This window comes from Lissotriton helveticus, chromosome 1_1, assembly GCF_964261635.1.
Source record: "Lissotriton helveticus chromosome 1_1, aLisHel1.1, whole genome shotgun sequence".
In the NCBI taxonomy this organism is placed as follows: domain Eukaryota; kingdom Metazoa; phylum Chordata; class Amphibia; order Caudata; family Salamandridae; genus Lissotriton; species Lissotriton helveticus.
The window spans coordinates 1,007,864,925-1,007,887,108 of NC_136057.1; the positions used below are offsets into that span (position 1 = coordinate 1,007,864,925).

At 39.5% G+C, this 22,184-nt stretch overlaps 2 protein-coding genes across 2 annotated transcripts in view; one reads left to right on the forward strand and one right to left on the reverse strand.

The window, feature by feature from the left end:
* The window catches only part of LOC144771760 (uncharacterized), a 29,570-nt gene extending 8,217 nt beyond the window's left edge, over positions 1 to 21,353 (forward strand). The window contains exons 3-5 of the mRNA XM_078656060.1: positions 17,762 to 17,851; positions 20,053 to 20,078; positions 20,978 to 21,353. Of these exons, the coding sequence (XP_078512186.1) occupies positions 17,762 to 17,851; positions 20,053 to 20,078; positions 20,978 to 21,118 (257 nt within the window). The 3' untranslated portion in view covers positions 21,119 to 21,353. The remainder of the gene's footprint in view (positions 1 to 17,761; positions 17,852 to 20,052; positions 20,079 to 20,977) is intronic.
* On the reverse strand, positions 344 to 2,564 carry LOC144774625 (uncharacterized). Its single transcript, XM_078659213.1, is given in 1 exon segment — positions 344 to 2,564. A coding segment is annotated over 1 exon segment (2,163 nt). The 5' UTR covers positions 2,507 to 2,564.
* Positions 21,354 to 22,184: the final 831 nt, after the last annotated feature.

The window sequence follows — 22,184 nt, forward strand, 5'->3', positions numbered from 1 at the left end:
GAGTGCTGGTGCCCAACCTTTTCTTAGGGTGCTGCTGCCCCCTTCCACCACTGGCATGGCCCACTGCCACAGGGCAGTAAATCCTACAAATCTCCACGTGTAGTGACCAAGGCTGTGCTCGGGATGGGCTGATTGCATTCAGCACATAGAAGTGCTTATGATCAATGCAGTCTGGCATTATATATATATATATGTTTTTTTTTAACATATTAACAAAACAATACCAATTTATTACAATACTGTTAACCAATGTATTTAAATGCAGTTCACTATCTGGCTTACAGCCACCACCACTGACCATCCTATATTCAGAGCTCAAGGTTTGCAAATATTGATCTACATTTTAACCCTGAATCAAGTCTTCCATTTCTTCTGCTTCAACATCACTCTCTGCTACCGTTTCATTCAAGTCATCCAGTTCTTCGACGGCAACCTGCACAAGAGATCTTCTTGACGCAGTTGAGGCATTTAAACCCAGACTCTTTCTAGTTGGGAAAAGCAACCCAAGGAAAGAGCGGTCTTGCTTTGGAGTGGACGCACTGATACCCCTCACTGTGGAATGGAGAGGACTGTTGAAAGGAGAGATTGCTTTCTCACCATCACTGTAACCACAAAGAGAGACCTTTTCATTTTCACTTTCAGAATGTATTCTTTGGCTTTCTCTCTGATTTAAGTCATCAATAAAAGCAGAAACGTGGCCACTTTTTTCTTTGCTATCCGTGGTAATTCTTTGGATGTGCCTCTTTTTATCACTCGCATTGTCAATAAAAAGCCCATTTTCTTCATCACTTTCAGAGACTATTTTTTGTGCTCTTCTCTTCTTATCACTTACATTGTCATATACAAGACTAATATCGTCTTCACTTTCAGAATCAATTCTTTGCACTCTTCGCTTCTTATCACTTACATGGTCAATAATGCTAGTTTCTTCACTTGCAGAATCAATTCTTCTGACTAGTCTGTTTTTATCAGTTACATTGTCAACTAAAGCAGGGTGGAAGCTATTTTCATCGCTATCAGAATTAATTCTTCCAAATCTTCTCCTACTTGAAACACACATGTCCTCTGTTTCAGACTCTTCTCCGCTCTCCATTTCAAGATTATCATCTGGATTTTGTTTAGACATGTCATTTTGATTTGAGTCTCTGTAACCTTGATTCTCTTCAACAAGTGAATTATTTTCATATTCAACAGAACTTTCTACTAGAAGATGAAGGTTAGAGTTTTCTTCAATGTATTCACATGAAGTTTCCTTTGTACCCTGTTCACCCGCACCAGAGTCTTCCAGGAAAAGATTAAAGTCACACTGGAATGGAGACTGTGAGGCCAACGAGTCACCCTCATAATTACTGTCCCCAATAGGCCTAAATTGCCCAGGCAGTTGTAACATTCCTCCATGTGACTGCCTCGAACAACTTAATCGTTAAGCAAGGCTAGGCTAAACAAGAGCTTCCACTGGTGATTTAAATATGCCCTCTGGCATTATGTTCTTGGAACTTGCCTGGTTTCTATTATCACTTGAATTTAATGCATCAGAGGTTTCAAGCATAGCATGATCTTCCATTATTAAACTCGTGTCCATAGGTTTCTGTTCATCGGTTTTATGTACTTGTCCAGAAATAGCAGAAGTTTTCGATGTACCAAGCAGTGTTCCCTTGCAGGCAAAGTCGAAGAGGGCCCACATCTCACGTAGATTATTTTGTACAGGAGTGCCAGTAAGGAGGATTCGGTACTTTGCAGGGATATTGTGGGCACATTTACTGGACTTCGTAGAGGAGCTTTTAATTTTGTGAGCTTCATCTAGGATCATATAGTCCCACATGAACTCTCGTCCATTATAGATAGAAAGCTGCTGCCAATTATTAATCAGCATTTGGTAGGTAGTAATTATAATGCCACCCTTTCTTTGGACTTTTTCCAAATTTCTAGTGCGTTCCTTCTTACTTGAACCATGAAACTCGCTCACTCTCATTCCAGGAGTCCACTTTACAAATTCTTTCATCCAGTTGGTAATTAGTGTCGTTGGCATTACCAGGAGCACATATTTTATCAACTCTGCGTCGAACATTCCGGATAGGAAGGCAATTATTTGGATGGTCTTCCCTAATCCCATGTCATCCGCCAACAAACCACCTTTTTTCTTGGAACGGTAAAGCTCGTATAAAAAAACGATCCCTTCTTTTTGATGTGCAAAAAGTTTGCTGTTAAGATCTTTGTACAATAGGAGACCGCTGTTCAAAACGTCAACGAAGTCGTCACTGTCTTCTTCATCAAGGGCAACCACTTTAAGAGCCTCCTCAAGTTTCTTGATCCTGCTTTTGAGCTTTTCACTAGAGTGAATTTCGTAAGCCAATGTAAACAGCTCTATCGACTTTGAGAGATTCCCCATCTTGGCTTCATCTTTCGCCTGGATCACATATCTCTCGTAGGCCTCCGCCTGCTCGCCGGTCACCGCTGGCCCGGGGCCCCCGCCGCTCCCGTGGGGCCCTCCAGCCTGCTCCGCCATCTTCAGGTGTGCTCCCACTGGCGTGGCGTAGCGGTCAGAGCTGCGTTGACAGGTTCGCGCGCCGCCATTCAAAGTACCCCTGGCATTATATTTTCAATTACTAAGACGCACTTTGTAATTCTCCCACGAGGTGGTGCGAAGTTCTCATATATCGCTGATGCAATATGTTACATCTCCAAGAATGTCCAAAAAAGGTATCATTTAAAGGCAAGATTTAATCAATCATACAATAATTTACAAAAGGGAGAGAAAAACCAAATAACAACGTTAAGGAGTCACTGTACAATGCAGAAGGGCTGGGAGCGAAAATATAGGTAGAGCATTACTTCACAAGTGAATACTACATGTTGACAACGTGGGGAGAAAACGGGCAGAGCGAGCATATCTGAAAAAAGAGAGTGATCCTCTATCAGGGAGATGCTAAACGTTATTTTGATGTGCAATTTCAGGGCACAAATTATTAATGCAAATTAGTAATTTTAATGATGCATATGACCAATCGATAAATTAATGACTTTGTACTAAAGCAATATGTTTATTTCATATAGAAATGTGAGACATATTTACAAGCCCCTCCCTAAACGCCACCGGAGCGTCACTTTTTCTGATACTCCGGTGGCATTGCTCATATTTACAAGGTGCGTTAGGTCACTTAATGTGGCTTAACGCCACCTTGTAAAAATGCCCCTTGCCACAGTAGTCTGCTGCAGCAAAGGATTGGGCAATGGGTGTTGCTGTGGGCATGCCACCGAAACACCCATTGCTTTTTGATGTTGCTCTGTATTTTCCAAGGCTGGGGCATGGCAATACGAGGAGAAATTATCAATTTCTCCTCAGATCTTTATCTTTCTATGTGTGCTGCGTTTTACAGCACACATAGGAACAGCAAATCGCCTTAAAAGTTTGTTTATATGCACATAAACAATCTTCCCTGCAGCACAGGCACCCTTGCTACATGGTGGAAGAGTACCTGCACTGGTACTAGGAAGCTTTTTTAGTGCAGCTAATGGAAAGACAGGGGTACACAATATTTCTTTAATACTGTGCATCCCTGCATTTTGAAAAATGTTGGAGCGCAGTGTTGCCATATTTGGTGTTACAAAGCACTCTGACATTTTCGTGTTCATATCCCCTTGTGATTAATAATGTAGTATAGTTGTGCCAAATGTTTGTGTGAGACACTGTTCATTCTAAAAAGAATACAGTTTGTGGTGTTTTGCTCATCCTACTCATTTCCACTTCCCAATCAGTTACCCGCTGGAAGTCTTCTCTCTACATTTTGAGCGGATTAAGAGGAGCAGGGCTCCCTCAAGGCTCTTATCTGATTTTTTACCTCTACATGAAGCCATTACTGGGAAAAATCAATGAATTTCAGCTTACATGCTATATCTTTGCAAATGACATATCCCCAAACACATTGGAAATTCACAAATGTTCAGTTGACTCAGATCCGTTGATCAGTGGATGACATGGAGCCATTTGAATGCTTCCAAAACCGAAATATACACATGTGGTGATTGCAAAAATGATGATTCACTCAGCACCTGCCTGATGATCTGGTACCACCTCCTAAAATATCTAAGGAAGTAAGAAACCTTGGAATTACCATGGACTCAAAGATATCAATGACTGCCCAAGTGGACAAATTAGTGAGATCAAGCTTTGCTACTATGAAAACTCAGCGACGCATCTTTCCCCACCTGGGATTTCCACACAAGGTCCAGGCTACTATCTTTCTTGTCCTGTCTAAAGTTGATTACCCCAATGCATTCTACCACTGATCTCATTATCAACCATGAAAAGACTACAAGGGATGCAAAACTCTGCTGTCAGACTACTCCTACATGTAAAGCCACAAGCCCACATCTCCCCTGCTTTAAAGGCCCGACATTGGTTACCGGTTGGCAGAAGATCGACATTCAACCTGCTTTGTATTACCCAAAAAGCAATACATGGAAAATGACTACTTTCCATCAGGAATACAATCACCAAATACATTCAACAAAGGAACCTTCACTGTTGCTTGGCACCTTGCGTCAAAATCCCCCCTTACAAAAAAAACATACAAAAACAAAACCAGAGATGGCACATCTTTTTCTGTACAATTTGTGAATTGTTTAGGAGGGTCAGGGACTGTGCCATGTTTGACATCCTTAGTATTTGAAGTTTATGCACATACTGAGCAATTTTTGCATTTGTAGTGGCTGAAAATCGAGGGTAAACTTGGACCTCTTTACTATCAATGCCTGATTAGAACTGTTTATTGGCATCTTCTTAACCAGATTACTTAATTTGTCTGTTTCTTCCGCGTGATTCCTTTTATTGGATCGGGTGGATTTGCTATACTTACTCTGAAGTACTTTGGCTTTGCCCATTTTTTTTACATCCCTTTTCATTTTTTTTCCACATTTCCACCTTTTCAATGTCTCTAGTGTGTGCTTCTTATAATCGAGCAGGGTCTGTCACTGGCACACTCCAGAACTCTGTACGGTGACTCTGCCTGTTTCTGCATGTGCCAGACACTGGTCTTGCACATTCTACATGAAGCTTCACCATCTTATAAATCTTTCCTCTTTGCCTCCTACAGCTCAGTGGGTCTCTTACACCGGCATAGAAAGAGGACTTCTTGTTTTCTCTTCTGCAGTGAGCTACTCTTCGTTCTTCAGTCATCGGCATAGAAAGGAGACTTTTCCTTGTCATTCAACCTTGCAACATCATTTTTCTGCTGGAAGTTATTAACCCTTGGACCGATAGTATCTTCTAAACTTCTAGAAGGCTTAAGAGCAAAAAGCTTTTATTAAGGTTTTTTGTTTCTTCTATGTTATGTTAGATTTCTTGAACATTTTGTCTTCCTTTCACATGGGATTTTCTGGTACTATTTCAGGTGCCAGTGTTCTTGTTCTACGTTGTTTTCTTGTTGGTTATGTTTCTACCCTTGTTTGTTTATTTTATCCATATCCATTAATTGATTTGTGATATCACTATGCAAAAAGTAACTCTGACCCCTTTTTTCTTTTTATCCTCACCTTATAATCCCATTCTTCCTTGAGAGAAGTGAAAAAAAGTGTTTATGAATTATTTGAAAGTTTGTGGACCAAATCTATCTCCTGAGACGAAAATGTAAATATTAGTACACTTTCTTGGTGCAGAGGGCCAAAATTGTTTTAGGGAATATACCATAGGCAATGGAGGGGAGGGTGAAACTTCTATGAATGAATTGGAAATGCCCATTAAGGAATTGGATTTACATTTTCTTCCCATAGTTTATATCATTTTACAACAATTTTATTTTGGCAAAAGAAAGCAATATTCTGAAGAGTCTATTGAGGATTATGTTAAAGCTCTTTGGATATTGGCTTCATAATGTAACTTTGATGAAAACAGTCATGAGAGTTCAGTTTATGATAGAACATAAGTGTGTTAAGATACAGGAAGAGATTTGATCAAAAAATTATTACTTTTAAACGAAGTGTTAAGTATAGCTATAAATATTGAACATACAATGCTTTGCATAAGGGAGTTATAAAAAAACTCAAGAGCCTACGTCTGCCATCCAAGTTATTGTGATCAAAGAAAAAAAACAATCTGTTGTAATTTCCAAGGGTAAAAATACCTGTTACAGATGTGGAAAACCTAATCACTTGGCTAACTCCAAGGACTGCCCCACTTTACAAGCTATATAAGTGAAAGCTGAGTAGTAAGAGGGGACACTACACCAAGTGTTGTAATTATCTGTAGTTAAGGAAAAAATGTAGGAAGTTGTGTCTCTAGTATACAGTGTGAACACCCATCGGATGTGTGTGTTTGAATGGTACAGCACTGTTCATTATGATGGCCTTGGGTGCAAGACTTTTGTTGGATTCTGATGTTGATTATGCTCATCATTTTGAAGGGCATGTGGAAATCTGTCCCTCGGATGTCACTCAGAGTTATGGAGGGAAGACCATAGGGTTGGTTGTTTTTGTGTTACTGACATAGAGCTTTGAGGGAATCATGCCTCTGGGAAGATCGATGCTCCTGTTAAGGGAGATAAAGTGCAGAGCTAGCCTCATCAAGAACTTTTAGGGATATATTTTGATCCTAATTCTGCCCCTAAGTCCAGTTTGGGGTAATTGATACAGTCCTGGATGGGTGTACTCAAGAGGTTCCTGAGGTTTTTTTCTAACAAAATAGGATGTGTGGAAGGTTACGTGAATTACAAACGATTGAAAGATGAAGCAAAACCAGTAGCCTGTTAAGTCATGAATGTACCTTTAAGCTTGCAAGGAGCTGTAAAAAAGGAGTTGGAATATCTAAAAGGTGAGGGGATAAATGAAACAGTGAACTCTTCACCGTAGGTGGCACCAGTCGTTGTGGCATAACGCTTTGTGTGGATTTGAGACCGGATGTATGACGTTACAACGCATACTTTTACAACGTCTACCTTTACAACGCGGTTTTTACAACGCATACCATTACAACGCATAATGCTTTTAGGCGCTGGATAGTGAATAGTTTAATTTACTATTCCAACTCCAGTCCCCGTGGATAGTAGGGAAGGTTATTGGATAGTAAATTAACCTATTCCCTATCCTAGAGCGCCCCCCAGAGCAATGCGTTGTAATAGTTTCCGTTGTAAAAGTTGCGTTGTAATGGTAGGTCGTTGTAAAAGTTTCGTTGTAAAGGTTGTTTACCTTTGAGACCCCTCAACAAGGAGGAAACAGTAAATAAATGTTCCTTGCCGAATATTATGGATATGATAAGTTTATTGGGAATGCTAAGTTTTTTACTATGATTAACTTAACATCTGCATATCACCAGGTGCATCTGAGTGACGATTCTAAGGACCGTCCTTCATTTACCACACCATTTTAGGTGTTTCACATCACCCAGATGCTTATTGGCCTTTCTCGGCAGCCTCTGTTTTTCAGAGATTTTTGACTGAAGTACTTAGGAATGAGGAAGGGGTCATATTTTTTAAAAGATGATGTTTTTATATTTGATAATACTTGCGAGGAACACTTTGACAAATTTAAGAAATTTCTTAAGATATTCAATAAGAAGGAGAATCCATTGAAAGCTAGCAAATGTAAGCTATTTTATCCTAAAATTACATATTTAGGACACGTAATCACTGGAGTGTGTGAAAAACTAAAACCAGTTTAGTTGATAACATTGTGACCTTTGCAAATCCAGGAACCTGCAAAGGAAGATGTGCAGGCATTTCTTGGCATGGTTGAATTTAATGCTAGTTTACCCCGCATTTGCCATTCTTGTGCCATTTGCAACCATTTTAGAAAAGGTGTCCAGTTCATTTGGAGTGATGAATGTCAGAAGGAATTTATTGATTTGAAAGCAAGTGTGTCTTCAGCACAATCCTTGAAGAGTTGCATTCCTGGTTTACCTTGTTGTGTGATCACAGAAGCCAGTGACAAGGGTCTTGGGTCTGAGTTAAAACAGCTTCAAAATATTGTTGAGTTTCCTATTGCATTTGTCACCGGATCATTGAGGGGGGCTGAAAAGAAATATTCCACTATTGAAAAGGAGGCCCAGTCAGTGTATTTGGCAAATTGAAAGTTTAAATTGTTTTTGTGAAGTTCAAATTTGAAGTAAGATCAGGCCATAAACGTTTGCAGGAAATCTTTGGCAAGAAGAGTCTGTGTTCTATTACTTCTCATATCTGTAAGTGTTTAGTAGCATTACAGGGTTATCATTTTGAAGTTTCATACTTGTCAGCCTTGGATAACAAAACAACTTACTGCTTGTCAAAATGAGTAGTGGATGCCGTGGAACCTGATGGAGATAGTGGCTCCTAGTGCTTGGAAGATGAAGTCAAGATTCATAATGTCACCTTGGGCTATGTGTCTGAGGAGTAGTGGTTCCTTGAAATAGAAAAAGATGATGCTTTGACAGCTGTGTGTGAAGCCATAATGGACAGTAAGAAAGTGTCAGTGCTAATTAGAAATTGCCAGAATTTGCAATGTTTTGAATAACTTTTGTCAAAATTTTTCTTCTTAGGTATGGAAGGCTTGTTCCTCCTGTTGGGGTTAAAGTGTCGTTAACAAGGGATTTACAAAGCTAGGGAGAGGTTTTCTTGCTGCTATTGGCGGCAAGGCATGGATGTTATGGTTGAGAGAATGGTAAGAGATTGTTGCAAGCGTAGGTTGAGTGACAAATCACTGAAAGTAAGGACATTCCCTTTGGTTTGTCAGGAGATACCCAAGGAGGTTTGAAACAAAATTTGGCATTGTGGGAACTGTTGGTGTAGGGAACTCAACTAGGTATGTACTAGTGCTGATGATATGCTCTCTAGATGGTTGGAAGTATTACCAAGGATGTTACGTCATCAACGGTGATCACATTTTTGTCTGATGTGTTTTCTAGGGAGGGCAATCCCAAGTGTATCCTCACAGATAATGGGGTACAGATGACATCTAAAGAGATAGAGAGGTTTTTTCTTGAGAGAGGTAAATGTCACAACATGTGTGCATTGTACCATCCTGAAACCAATGGTATGTTGGGAAGGTTTGACTAGAACACTGAAAGAAACCATACAATTGGCAAAGTACTAAGGTGTTTGCTGGGTGGAAACAGTGAAAAAAAAGAGTGGAGTACTTTAAATTTACTCCTCATACCACTACTGGCTCTGTCATGTAGTTCGTAGGAATGACCAGGACCTGCGGCTTTTGGATGACCTAAAATGAGGGCCTGCTGACCCAACTGCTTCTGGACACCCTCACAGGATATGTCAGTCATTAGACCAACTAGCTGTACAGTGCCACTACCACCCCCCTGTTTTCTACAGTGGGGTAGGTAGTTTCTGGCAACCCCTGAACATGACAACCCTAATTCCTCAGGGATCGTGGAAAACAGTACAGTAATTTTTGCTCAGTCACACGTGCTTACTTATTCTCAGAAAGTACACAAGAGGGCAATCAGGATGTTTCAAAAAGTATGTATTGGTCCAGTGTTAATCTTGTGTAAAACATATTAGCTGCGATATCAGGCCACAGAAGCATACAAAAAAGATGGCAAGTACCAATATAGTAAATAGTAGATACATTTCTACTATAGTGCTAATAAGATGAACATGAGCAGTTCAGATAAAAATAGTAGCACTTGCATATTCCTAAAATGCGCGCCCTAAGTAATTTCCATAAATGTACCAAACCTAGATTTGTATGTGTAGTATGTACATGCATATATGTAGCCAAGAAACCCCTGGGGAAGAACTAGCCCCCTCACCTGGTGGTTGAGAATGAAGGACCCAGTCTCCGCTTCGAGGATGACACCCCACAAGAATAGTCAGACCGCTGCGTGTGAAAGATTCAGCATACAGGACCCCGTGTCAGCTTGGAAGGAATTCTCCTCTAATTTGCAGGGGAAATAAGGGTCTTATATACTAGAGTTGTCACTCCGGGGTTTCTTCTAGATTCTATCTGTTTTTAAAACAATCACGAATGCTTTGGAAACAATCATCAATATTTTGAAAACAATCATAAATGTTTTTCCAACCACATGCAATCATGCACCACTGGCTGTTGGACAAGGATGAAAAGAAGTGACCCTTATACAAAGTAATTATGCTGTGCCTAAGGACATGTTCATGTACATCAGGTACAGAGATTAGGATAGAATACTAAGAGTCTGGTGTCAAAGAGACAGGAGCAAGCCACTAGGTAAAAGGTCAACTGTTTCAGGACCGATATTGTTGTGTGGATGGGACAATGTAATGTAAAGAGGGGTATACATGACAGGACTAGCCTAAAGGACCTGACAGCTCAAGACATTGAAAAGAGCAATGCAAAGGGACTCTTGTTGCAAAAGAAAAGGAAAGAGGAATACGATTTGTACAAAGCGGTCAAATCCATGTACTATTAAGGTGGGAGATGTTGTAAAGATCAAGTTGCCAAAGGAACCACAACATTCTCACTTTAGAAAAACTTGCAAACGGATCAAAGTGTTTTGGGGGGCCGTAAAGTTGGATGATGGGCGCATTTGGAACGTTAATGGAACTGTGCTTATTAAGTAAAATTTATTTTTCTTGTATTTTGTGTTTGTTCTATTTCTTGTTGTTTGGGGGTTATGTTTCTGTTTTATGAGAGGGGTGTCTGGTATTGTATTTTCAATTGCTATGTCCCGTTAGTTTGATCCATGACCTACCTTTATTATTGTGTCATGGGTTATTCCTTTTAAAGTATTTGGAGCTAAATGTAAAGCAGTTGATGTGGAACTTTCTTCCTGCTCTGCTGTCGCTGGAGTTTTTCATCTACAATAAAACCCAGTTTGGATTCTCTCAGAATTTGGGCTCTTAGTCTTCTTTTGGATTTTACAGGTGGTTACTTCAATATAGTAAAAGAGTGCTTCTCTCTATTAGTTTGTGATATAGAGAGGTACCTATTTTATCATCTGACACCTGTAATGTCAAATCAAGAAAAGGTAAGTAGTTTCTTTTTACCCAAAAGGTAACAGTTAAGTGTACATGTACATGGTTCAGCCATTTAACAAAGTTAATAATTATTAACACAAATGGTCCCTGTGGACGAAGTGTAGCCCTCAGCTTCCACAGCAATAGTTTCTTTAAGGAACCCTTCTTACAAGCAAAGATTATACAGATAATGTACTTATTTTTTGCTTAAACAAATTGTTATTTCAAAAGGACAGGTAATATCAAATTTATCTACAAGGTGCTCATATGTGAGGATGGCGCAGTGAACAGTGATATAGTGAAACAATAGTGCGCAATAGTGTAAACATGTGACTGATAGGGATGGTACAATGTCATTTGTGACAGCTGTGTTACAAGTATTGTTATCCACAATCAAAATAAAAACAGTCCACAATTCTAAATTGTCGCCAAATTAAATACTTTTAAGTGTATACACCTGGAATTGGTCCCATGGAGATAAAACTCAAGTAGGGTATCTTGTCAAAAGAACCAGCTGACCAAACGGAGCTGCTTTTGGTGTAATCAGGAGGAAGGTTTGGGCTTAGACAGTTTTTTGACATCCATAGGTCTGGAATAAGGTGCCAAGGCTACCTAACTATAAAATGACCTAGGCAGGCAGGATTTCTAGCATTGTAGCATGTAAAGCTTTTTGCACCAAAGATTGGGACTCCTGCATGACTTTAGAAGCCCATCCACAGCTATAAACTTTTTTCCACTGTTAGATTTCAAGTCTAAGAAAATGTATTAAGTGTCAGTTTTAGAATTTGGTGGACTAGGTACATGATGCAATCCCAGACCATTACATTATTTTATCTAGAATAGAAATCCAGATGTCTTTTTGATAATTTGAATTGTAGTAATATTCTCAAACTACTTCAATCGATCGGTACTCTCTGTGACGTCAGATCGCAAGACAGCATATCCATAGAATTCATTGCTCCAGGACTCAACCAGATTAATGAAACAACCAAGGTAACTTGGAGATCCTCCGAGCCGGCCCTGAAAACTTTGATAAACATTGACATCTCTAGACAGTGTGGAATTACTATTACTGCATTAGGAAACTTAGATATCTGTATGTTCTCGAAAATCTCTCCAAAGAAGTCAAAATATCAACTCAGCTCTGATTGGCCTACTCGGTCCTTAGAGATGCACTAGGCAAAACTCCCTCCCCCGCATTTAGCAACTTAGTAGTGGCTATGAAAGGCCAACAGCAGGCTAAGAGGTGGCAGATAATTCAGGCTGGCTGGCGGGATCTCTTAACTCCACCAGGTTGCTACGCTGACAAAAGTGCCCCCTTTTAAATTCTTCCAATCAGGCTCTTAGGATATGTTCCTGGAATATCAATGGTCTGGCATACAAATTGGGGGACTTGGAAACCCTTCTTTATCATCTCTCCTTTCAAACTGTCCTATTACAAGAGTCCTGGGCACTGAAAGTATACCACATGGTGTGCTATTCAAGCTATTTCATCCCTGCAATTAAACAATGAAAGTACGGCCAAAGTAGGGGAGGTCTGGCCATATATGCATCAACTGCCAGTGCAATTGAGACATGGGAACATGACAGCAATGATGCTGGGCAACAAGTAGTAGATGTATCTCTTAAAACTACTAATGGCCAAGTTAAAAGATTCAGCCTGGTAAATGTCTATATACACCCAACCTTTAGTTCAAGGACAGAGGTCTCTGGTAAGCTGATTGATATAATTGTAGGCCTCAAATCGGAGAAGTCTAGCAATGACGTTATGATAACGGGTGAATTCAACATGTGGCTAATGAGTGAGGGACCTGCAAACGAGATTACTGAGGCACAAGATTCAGACTGGGCACTACCACCTCAGGATCCCCCCGGGTGGTACAAAGAAGACAAAAGAGGACAGTCCCTACAGGGGCACCTTGAATATCTTGGTCTTAGAACCATAAATGACCGAATACCACCGTACAAACCTCCTGGTCTCTCATATCTAGCAAGCTCTGGGGCTTATTTATTTGACTGCACCTATGTCTGTTTGCCCTTATTGAATATTATATCCTCTTTGGTTTTCGGGATAAACTGTACAGTGATCACCGATCTCTGAGCACGTCAGAGCCATGTCGGATTTCCCAAAGGATTAAACGCCGACCACCATCATCCTAATACGGGGGTTAGACTTTAAACCTACCATGTTGGGTGTAAAACCTCCGACCGCTGGTCAGAGGCTTTACGCCTGACATCGTAATCAGGCCCAAGGTATTCAATAGTAAACCACGGTTGGCCTGCAATGCCTTCTGGATGCTACCTCTGCTTTTTCAACCAGGAATGACCTGAATATCAATAAAAAGAAAACCAATATCCTCGTGGCCTGAGGGACTAAAATGCAAAAACTGTCATGGGTTCTGGACCAAGAAAGGTTGGAGTGCAGCAAAAGCTATAAGTTGGAATCCACTTTAATAACAATGGGAGATACTGTGATCAATTAAGTGAAATCAAGAAGAAGGGCATTGCACTTTTTATTACTCTTAGATCTCTTATACAAAACTAAAAAGCCACCCGTTTATACCCCTCCTCCAGGTGGTGCAAGCAAAGATTCTCCCTACTTTAACTTACAAAAGTGAGGTCCTTAAAGGACGTGATGCTGCAACTCTGGACAGGGTGCTTCTTAAGATATACAGAACATTTTTTCAGCTTCCTTACTACACTTCTCCAGGTCAAGTAAGGCTGGAGTTTGGGATCTCTAGGCCAGTCTTGGCTCGGAAAGCGGTCTTTGCAATAAGTTGTCACAAACTTAGGCCTGCTAATGAAGACTTACCGGGCCACCGTTTTGAGCTACAATTAGAATGAATGCCAAAGTCCCTGCCAAGGTCCTACCTGTCTGAGGCTTTGAGTTCACCTGGTTTAGACTGGGGCCTTGGCATTAGCTTCCAGAAATTTAAAAGAGTGGAAAAAATCTGTGTTAAACACCTCTCATTACAAGAGGACAAGGCTTGCCTCACTCAGCGTAAACATGGCTGGATGATACTGCACACCTACAAATGCTTGAAACAGCAGCATTATCTAAGCGAGCTCTACTGCGATCAGCAAAAAGTACAATTTATGAGACTCAGGATGGAGGTAATCCTGATTCCAACGTATTACCTAGTATAGAAAAGAGGTGAGGAATAGACAAAGTGCCAGCTATGTAAACAACTCAAAGAAGATATAATTCATGTATTATTTCTAAGCCCGTCCCTTATGAATGGCAGGAGGGTGCTGTTACGAAGGAGGTGGATTGCTCGGGGTTCAAGGTCCTGCCGGGAGGCAGCGCTGGCTTGTTTTGCTTCATCAGACATTATCCTAAATTGTGCCTTGGTAAAATACCTTCATTGTTTTGTTTTTAAAGTGGAGTCGTCAGCTCTAGGAGCTGAACAGATGGGACGAGATTAGGCATTAAAAAATGGTACCTGCCCTTCTTACAGTATACTACCCTGACTGACCCTAAGGCACTTTTATGTAAAGATTGAAAGGTGAATTGTAGCTGTATCATGTGGCTTGATATTTCAGACATGCAGACTTTGCAAAAACTGAGTCTACCACCAATCGCTAAAGCCCCTATTTTAGTGTAAGCCCATTGCAATTTACCGTTTTTCGTGAAAACAGCCTAAAGTCTCCTTTAACGATTCTAGCTTAAATGGTATGTATACCAACTCTCTGCTCAGATTTTGTAATTTAGCTATGGCTTCCAGTGTCTGGCCTGTTTCGGACATGTATCTTTGACATGACAATATGTTATTGTGTTTTAGTTGTCTGCTTGTTTTTGTGCTGATTACAAATTGCTGTCTATGTATATGAGCAAGGATTTGGGGTAGGATGAGTTCAATAAGGGTTATGGTTATTTCTTTACTAAACAGCCCATGCCTTTTGTTTATCTACTTTCTTTACCCCTTGATTTTTAGATAAGATTGTAAAACTTTTTTAATGTGTATTTTTCATATATTTGATGTTTTATTTTATTCTTTGTATTGCAAAGTTTTTTTTATTATCAAGTATTAAAGATATATATATATATATATATATATATATATATATATATATATATATATATATATATATATATATATATATATATATATCCGTTTGGGTGTGAGCTTTGGGAACATAGCTCGCTTTGTGTGCGTTTTGAAGTATTTGTTGAGCAGTAGGTATTTAAGGTCCCGTTTGAAACAGGAATAAGAGGGGTTGCAGCGGAGTCTTGACTCTTCCTGCTTTTGAAGGTTTGGTCTCTAGACAGTAGGGGTTGTGTATGGAGGAATGAGTGGGTGATGCAGGCGGTCTTGTAGATGCATCTTCCTTCGATGGGAAACCTAATTGAGATTCTTCAGGACGGTGAGATGTGCTAGAACCGTTTAAAACCTGTTAGGAGCCGGGCAGCCAAGTTTAGAACTGTTCTTTTCATTGTTCCTGTGAAAATGACTTTGCCATAATTTAGTTTTATAAGAAATAGAGATTGCCCTACCATCTTAAAGTTATCAGAGGGAGTGAACATTTGATTTTCTTGAGGTGTTTTTTGTGTGTAATGCACAACTTTGGATAAGTTGTTTTTGCTGTCCTTCATTGACAGGTTTTTGTCCGGGTGATACCCAAGGTCTTTATGGATTTGGATAGTGTAAGGGAACAATATAGGGCATCCAGATTCTTGATTCAATCTTCCATTGGTAGAGGGTTATTTTTAGGACAGAAAAGTAGTAGTACAGTTTTGTTGCGATTCAACTTTAAGTGGCTGATGTTAAGCCAAGTGTGTATCTTGATTAGTGTGGTGTTCAGATGTAGGATATCACTGTGCGATTTAATTTTGTAGAAGAGTTGGGTGTCTTCAGGTGATATTTGACCACTGCTTCGTTCAGGATAACAGTAAGGAAATCTATGAAGAGATTGAAAAGGGACGCGGAGAGAATTGAGCCTTGTGGTATAACATGTGGAACTAATGTAGGCTTTGAGGGACAGTTGTTCATTTTTATTTGTTGTGTGCGATTTTAAAGGTAAGATGTGAACCATCTTAGGGCTCTGCCATTAATAAACTGCGCTAGCGGGCGGCAAGTCTCGTGAGAGCTTGCGGGCAGTCGGCAAGTCTCGCTGGCACTCGCGGGCAATTGGCAAATCTCGCTAATGCTTGTAGGCATTTCTCCCCAGCGCTTACGAGCACTCGCAAAAACCTGGCTCAAGCCCGCTAACCAAATATAAATTCCGTTGAGCTGGAATTTATCTATCTTGGAACTCAGCGGAGCGTGGAATTCCCGAATTCAGCAAATTCTGTGAGCGAAGAAGAATTTTACATGCAGCACTAGTTTCCGTGGAAAAATGCCAACTTTGTAAAAGTAGCATTTTTAGAGTAATAAGTTAAAATCTGACTTTATAGCTAAAAAGATTTTTAAATGAAAATATAAATGAGTGAAATAAGTATTTATCTGTTCCCAAACTAAAGATTTCACCTATTAAGTGTAATAAGGTGACCCAGTGTTAGTTTATAGTAGAGATAGCCTTCCACTGTCAGGACTAAGTCTGGGAGGTGAACTCCGCACTGATCACAGAGTTTTTTTGAGTTCTCCGCACTCCGTGTTTCGCGGAGCTCGCAGAGTTCTGAAAAACTCCGCTCCGTATAGCGGAGCAGAGTTTTTCCCTCACTCACATTCATCAATGTCAAGTTGGCGAGCGCGAGCGAGTAAAATCCACCTTCTGGAGAGATTTTTCCTCGTTCACGATTGTCAATATTAAGTTGGCGAGCGCGAGCGTGGAAAATCAACCTCCCAGCGAGATTTCTCAACGCGGGCAGTCATATTTCTCATTGTGAGTGGTGGTGTATGCTTGCGACTGCTCAAGTTGAAAAATCTCGCAGGGAGGTTGATTTTTCAAGCTAGCGAACTTAATGTTGACAATCGCGAACAAGGAAATATCTCGCCGGGAGGTGGATTTTACTCGTGCTGTGCGTGGTGCTGTTCGCGATGATTGCACAGTGTGGACAAGCACCAGGCGCTTAAAATCACAGTGAGCAGCATTTTTCGAAAGAAACTTTGAAGCTTGTGGAGCTCTGTGTTGCGCAGTGGAGTTTTATTTTAACTTCACGGCGTTCCACATAGCGGAACTCCACGAACTCCGCCCTGGCTTAGTCAAGACATAAAAAATGTCTACTTTTCGAAAACAATGCAATCTGCGCTATGAGTCTCGTGGGGCCCTCCTTAAGGGTGACTTATAGGTATTAAAAAGGAAAGTCATGGTTTGCCAAGTCAAAATGGCAGTTTCAAACTGCACTACAGGCTGCAGTGGCAGGCCTGAAACATGTTTTGCAGAGCTATTTTGTGGGTGGCACATTGAGAGCTGCAGCCCGCTGGTAGCATTTAATTTACAGGCCTTGGGCATATGTAGTGTCATATATTAGGAACTTTACTAGTAAATTAAATGTATTAATCGGTGTCGGCCAATTTTACAATGTTTTCAAGGAAGAGAGCAAGCACGTTACCACTGGTTAGCAGGGGTAAAGTGCAGAGAGTTCTGAAACCCAACAAAAATAAGTTCAGCAAAGGAAGACAAAAACACAGGGTAACCATGCAAAAAGGGCAGAGTCCAACATGAACAATTCAGGAGAAATCAATAGACCAAAGGAGTAGGGATTATTGACAATGATGGATGATACAGACCACAATGTCAAGAAGCCATCTAGAACCAAACTTCTTCATCCCCTAAAGTCACACTGGGGATGTGAGTCTGTCAAATTATTTTGGGCTTATGGCTCTATGAACTGGCTGAAAACCGTTCAGATATGCTGGAAATGTCATTGACTCAATGTCTTATTTTTATCCTTTCTACTTCTGCAGGTCAAAGGCATCGGTTCCCATCAGAATGCCTGATAAAATCCGGAATTCTTGCAGTGTTTGTGCTTATTATATGCGTGATCTTCAAATCATGTAAGTATTGCTTGGAGTGTACAGTGTTCCATGGACATCAGAGTAGATAATATGGCACTAGTCTTAACCCTTACCGTTAGAAAAGATGTGATCAACTAGGGATGTTCTCTGTAGCTGTAGGTGAGTAAGGAGTGCAAATACTTCTGCTCTGTTGCAGTTTGAAGCATTCATTTACTGCTTAATTCAGACATTTAGATTCATATTTTGATCGCAATTCAGCGTTACCCTGAACCCCGACAGCAATAACACCAGCAAGTATTTATGTCTCATATGGAGCACTCGCTAGTGAACAGATTTCGAAAAGGCAGAGTGGTATCTGTCCAGAGGTACGCAACTAGAATAAACCATGGTTGGTACCACAGTTCATACAAGAAATGACTCAAGATTTTGTATTTGCAAATAGATTGATGGAAAAGAGTGAGCAATTTGGGAATGCCATCCAGTCAGTTGCAGAAGGGAAAACACATGGTATAAAAGACTCCATTCCAGTGAGAATTTATTATCTGATATTTGAAAGATTGAGGCACTGTAATAACACGAAATATATTTTTTGCGAATGTTATAGAGGGTAGTAAGTGTATAGAACAACCAGGTGCTAGAAATGAAAACAGCTAATGAATCCACGGAAGCCAAGGTAACTGTCGAAGAAAAGGATAAAGTGGAGACCAGAAGAAGTAATATGTAAACAATGAAGACGATCAGGCACACAGAATGGGCCAAGCATTCCTTATCTACCATCAAATTCTAACTTTACATGCCTTTTCTAAAAACAAAATCCCAGAATGCATCGCAAAGACTCTGCACCAATCTACAAATTCAGCAAAGAGTGTATGTCCAAAGGACATGACGGTTTTGTTTTGCTGAGACAGGTCCCAACTGCAAATCACTTTTGTGTGACAAATGTGTCTTATTCCTTTTCTGGACTTTCTCTGGCCTGATTTGCTAACATTTTCTTGTCATCGCACTTCTGTTCACAACTATACTCTGACACATGTGTAATGTGTCAAATAAAATACGTTTGATTGTCATAATATGTTGATCATGCATGACAAAGTTATTGGTTAAATGCTTTATAAAACGAAAAAATAAATATGTAAACAGTCTTCTTTCAACATACTTAAGAACGGAACATTTCTAAAACGTAAGTGTTGGAAAGACGAGCACTTGTTGTGTAGGCATACCTTTGACAAAAGACCTTCCATTTACAATTTCAGGATATTTAACTAGGACATTCAGGTTATTTGTAGATCAACACAACTCTATAAATTGATTTTCTCTAACAGCAAATGTTGTAAAACAAACTATAGAATTCCAAACCTAGCACCTCTTTGAGCAGTACGTTCTGGGCTAAATATGTCACTTGTTTCTGCATTGACTCATTAATTCATAAGCTTTTCACCATATATCTTAATTGGCATTTTCTATTTTCATTTTTGGTATGAAAGTTACCACACTCTTTTTCTTTCCTTGTACATCACCAATGCTGTGTATTGTTAATTAAAAGTTATTAATTTCATAACAAATGGACCAAGACTGTTGTAAAGGTTAAATATTGCTGGATATAATGAGATTCTGAAACCCCATAGTTCCTGAAATTGTGTTAAAATACTTGACACTTACATACATCTTTCAGCTGTGGAAAGAAAGAATCAACAAAATATGTGTTGCAGGAACAGAAATTCAGCAAATTGACTAATTGCAGATTTAATTTTATGCCAAATAAGTGAAATAGCATTTTTGCCAAATAAGTGGAATAGCATTTTGGGGGGGGGGGGTCTTCTACAAATGCCTCTTAACTTGATTTTTGAACAAGCATGCTCCTTTCTTCTTTTTTCCTAGTTTTTTTGTGGGATGATTTATTTGCTGAAATAATTTGTGAAAAGTATGTAATTTAGCATTTCATGAACTGCAAAATGTAAAATATATCTAATGATGTTCATGGTGATTTCTTTTTTGTCAGTGAAAAATATTTGGCCTGGATAAAAAGTTTGTCATGTTATAAATTGAAAATAACTTCAAAATAAACGTAAATAAAAAAACAGATACCTGACAAAAGCAGGTGGGTGTCTGAAAGGTTTGCACTAGTTCCATTGTCGCCGTTTAGATGGTAGTAGACAAACATGGCTTAAAATTGTCGAATAATATTGTCGCCAGTGTCAATTCACGCCACTAACCTACTGTATCATATTGTGTTTTTGCAGATAATGTGTGCAGTGAAAAACAAAAGGTAACTAGGATAAAATTTCAATTTTCTATATCATCCTTAAGTAATAACATAAGGGCTTGTGGCATAATGTACCAAGCGCTAACAAATATTTACTTTGAGGTGAAAATAATTGCCATGTGCCATATGCCTGTTGGAGAATCTAATTTCACAAACCAGTTCTTTTACATAATCTCTTACTACATACTGTGTTAAAAATAACAGTGTCAGTACAATCAATGCTTACTATATGTATTCAAATATATTTTGTTGTCTCAGAATAACGAGGTAAAACACTGTATTCACATTGTGCTAGAACATTGTTGAATACCAGCATGCGATACGAGGCTGTAGTATAACTCTTCTGAAGCAAATAGTTCTTGAATAACTGTTGTTTTTAAAGAATTGAAGCAAAAGACAAATTTTACAGACCCATCAAAATATGGCATATGTGAATGAGGCCTAAACAGATAGATTGCCTAAAATCACCCAATCTGTAATAAGAAGCAAACTGACATTAGTTCAACCCTGACATAATGTTCCTTTACATATGGCAGGATGACCTGACCTTACGTTGAGGATCTGTAGCCTAAGTAAGAAAGAAATACATTTTGAGGCAAGCCTACTCTGTTTATTGATGAAGAAGCCACTAACATGGCTATACGACCAGATGACACCACATGCTGAAGCTACCATTTTTTGTACCCCTGGAGTATGTTTTTTTAACTTTGAAACAGGGGCTTATGCTGCATGGAACACCGCATAAAATTATTGAATATGACCCAGCAAAACACCTGACATTCCTGCCTTACAGCTGTCCTTGTTGAAAGCACTCTTTCTTAGGCATGTTTAACAAATCTCTAAGGCCAAAACCTCAACCATCTAGTTCACTAAATCTTATATTTGTGCCTTATTTGGTGCAGGAGGAGCGAACCACAATGAGAAGCCCTGAAAGTGATGAAGTCCTGCATCCTTCAGGTGGGAGTCAGCGAAATCATCCAGCGATTCTAGCCGAGAACACGGCAGCCGCACATTATAGAGAAGTGATATCACCATGCTCATGAACACTGCTTTCCAACCTCATGGACAATAAGGAACTTAAAATCTTCCCCTTCAGAACTTTCAAAGACATGATGGTGCCAACTGTGTCTAGAAATTGTTCCATTGGCCATTTTTCAGTTCGTCAATCACTTACAGTTGTTAATTACTTTGTCTGAATGTTGTTGTTTAGACTATTTCGCCAAGAATTTTGAGTCATTTTTCTTCAGAATTCTGAGATTAAACTCTGAGTTTACGTTTTTTGAAGTTGCTTTATAGAGGGGAAACCTCTGATTCCCTCTGTTCCTTTAACATTATCCTTCCTCTTTAACATCGTTTTACCATGCACTTGCATTACTTACAAGTAATTCTTTTTTTGTGAATTTACAGATTTACCGCTATATGTATCAACAAACCATTTTGCATTTCCTAAATAGCGAATTTTAAGGAATCGCTATTTAGGAAATGCAAAACGGTATGTATGTACAAAATCGCTTTCCAATAGCGATTCCTTAGCATTCCTAATTTGAGATTAGCAAATTGTCATTCGCAAATTACCCCTTCATTTCCATGGGCCAGGAGGCCCATAGGAATGAAAGTGCAATTTGCGATTAGCAATTTGCTGATCGCAAATTAGGGATTTTTCCAAGGGTGCAGGGGTGTCTCAAGAACACCCTGCTGCACCCCTGAAAAAGACATTTGGGGGCATATGGCGCACATACATGCCCTAAGGGCATGTATGGGCGTCATATGGCACCTTTGGTTTTTTTCAAAAAAGCTTTTTGATAAGAATTCGCAAATTACCACCAACTAGAAGTTGGTGGTAATTTGCTAATCCTTAATGGCATTTTTTCCATAATATTTGTTTGATACATTGCATTTAAGGAATCGCAAAATTTGCAATTCCTTAAGTGCAATCGCAAAATAAGGATTAGCAAATTTTGCTAATCCTTATTTTGCATCAAACTTGTTTGATACATTCCATTTGTCTATTTAGCATTCGCAAAGGCCGAAATTCGCAGAATTTCGGCCTTTGCGAATGCTAAATAGCTTGATACATATAGCGGCAAGTGAAATAAGCAGGGACTAAAT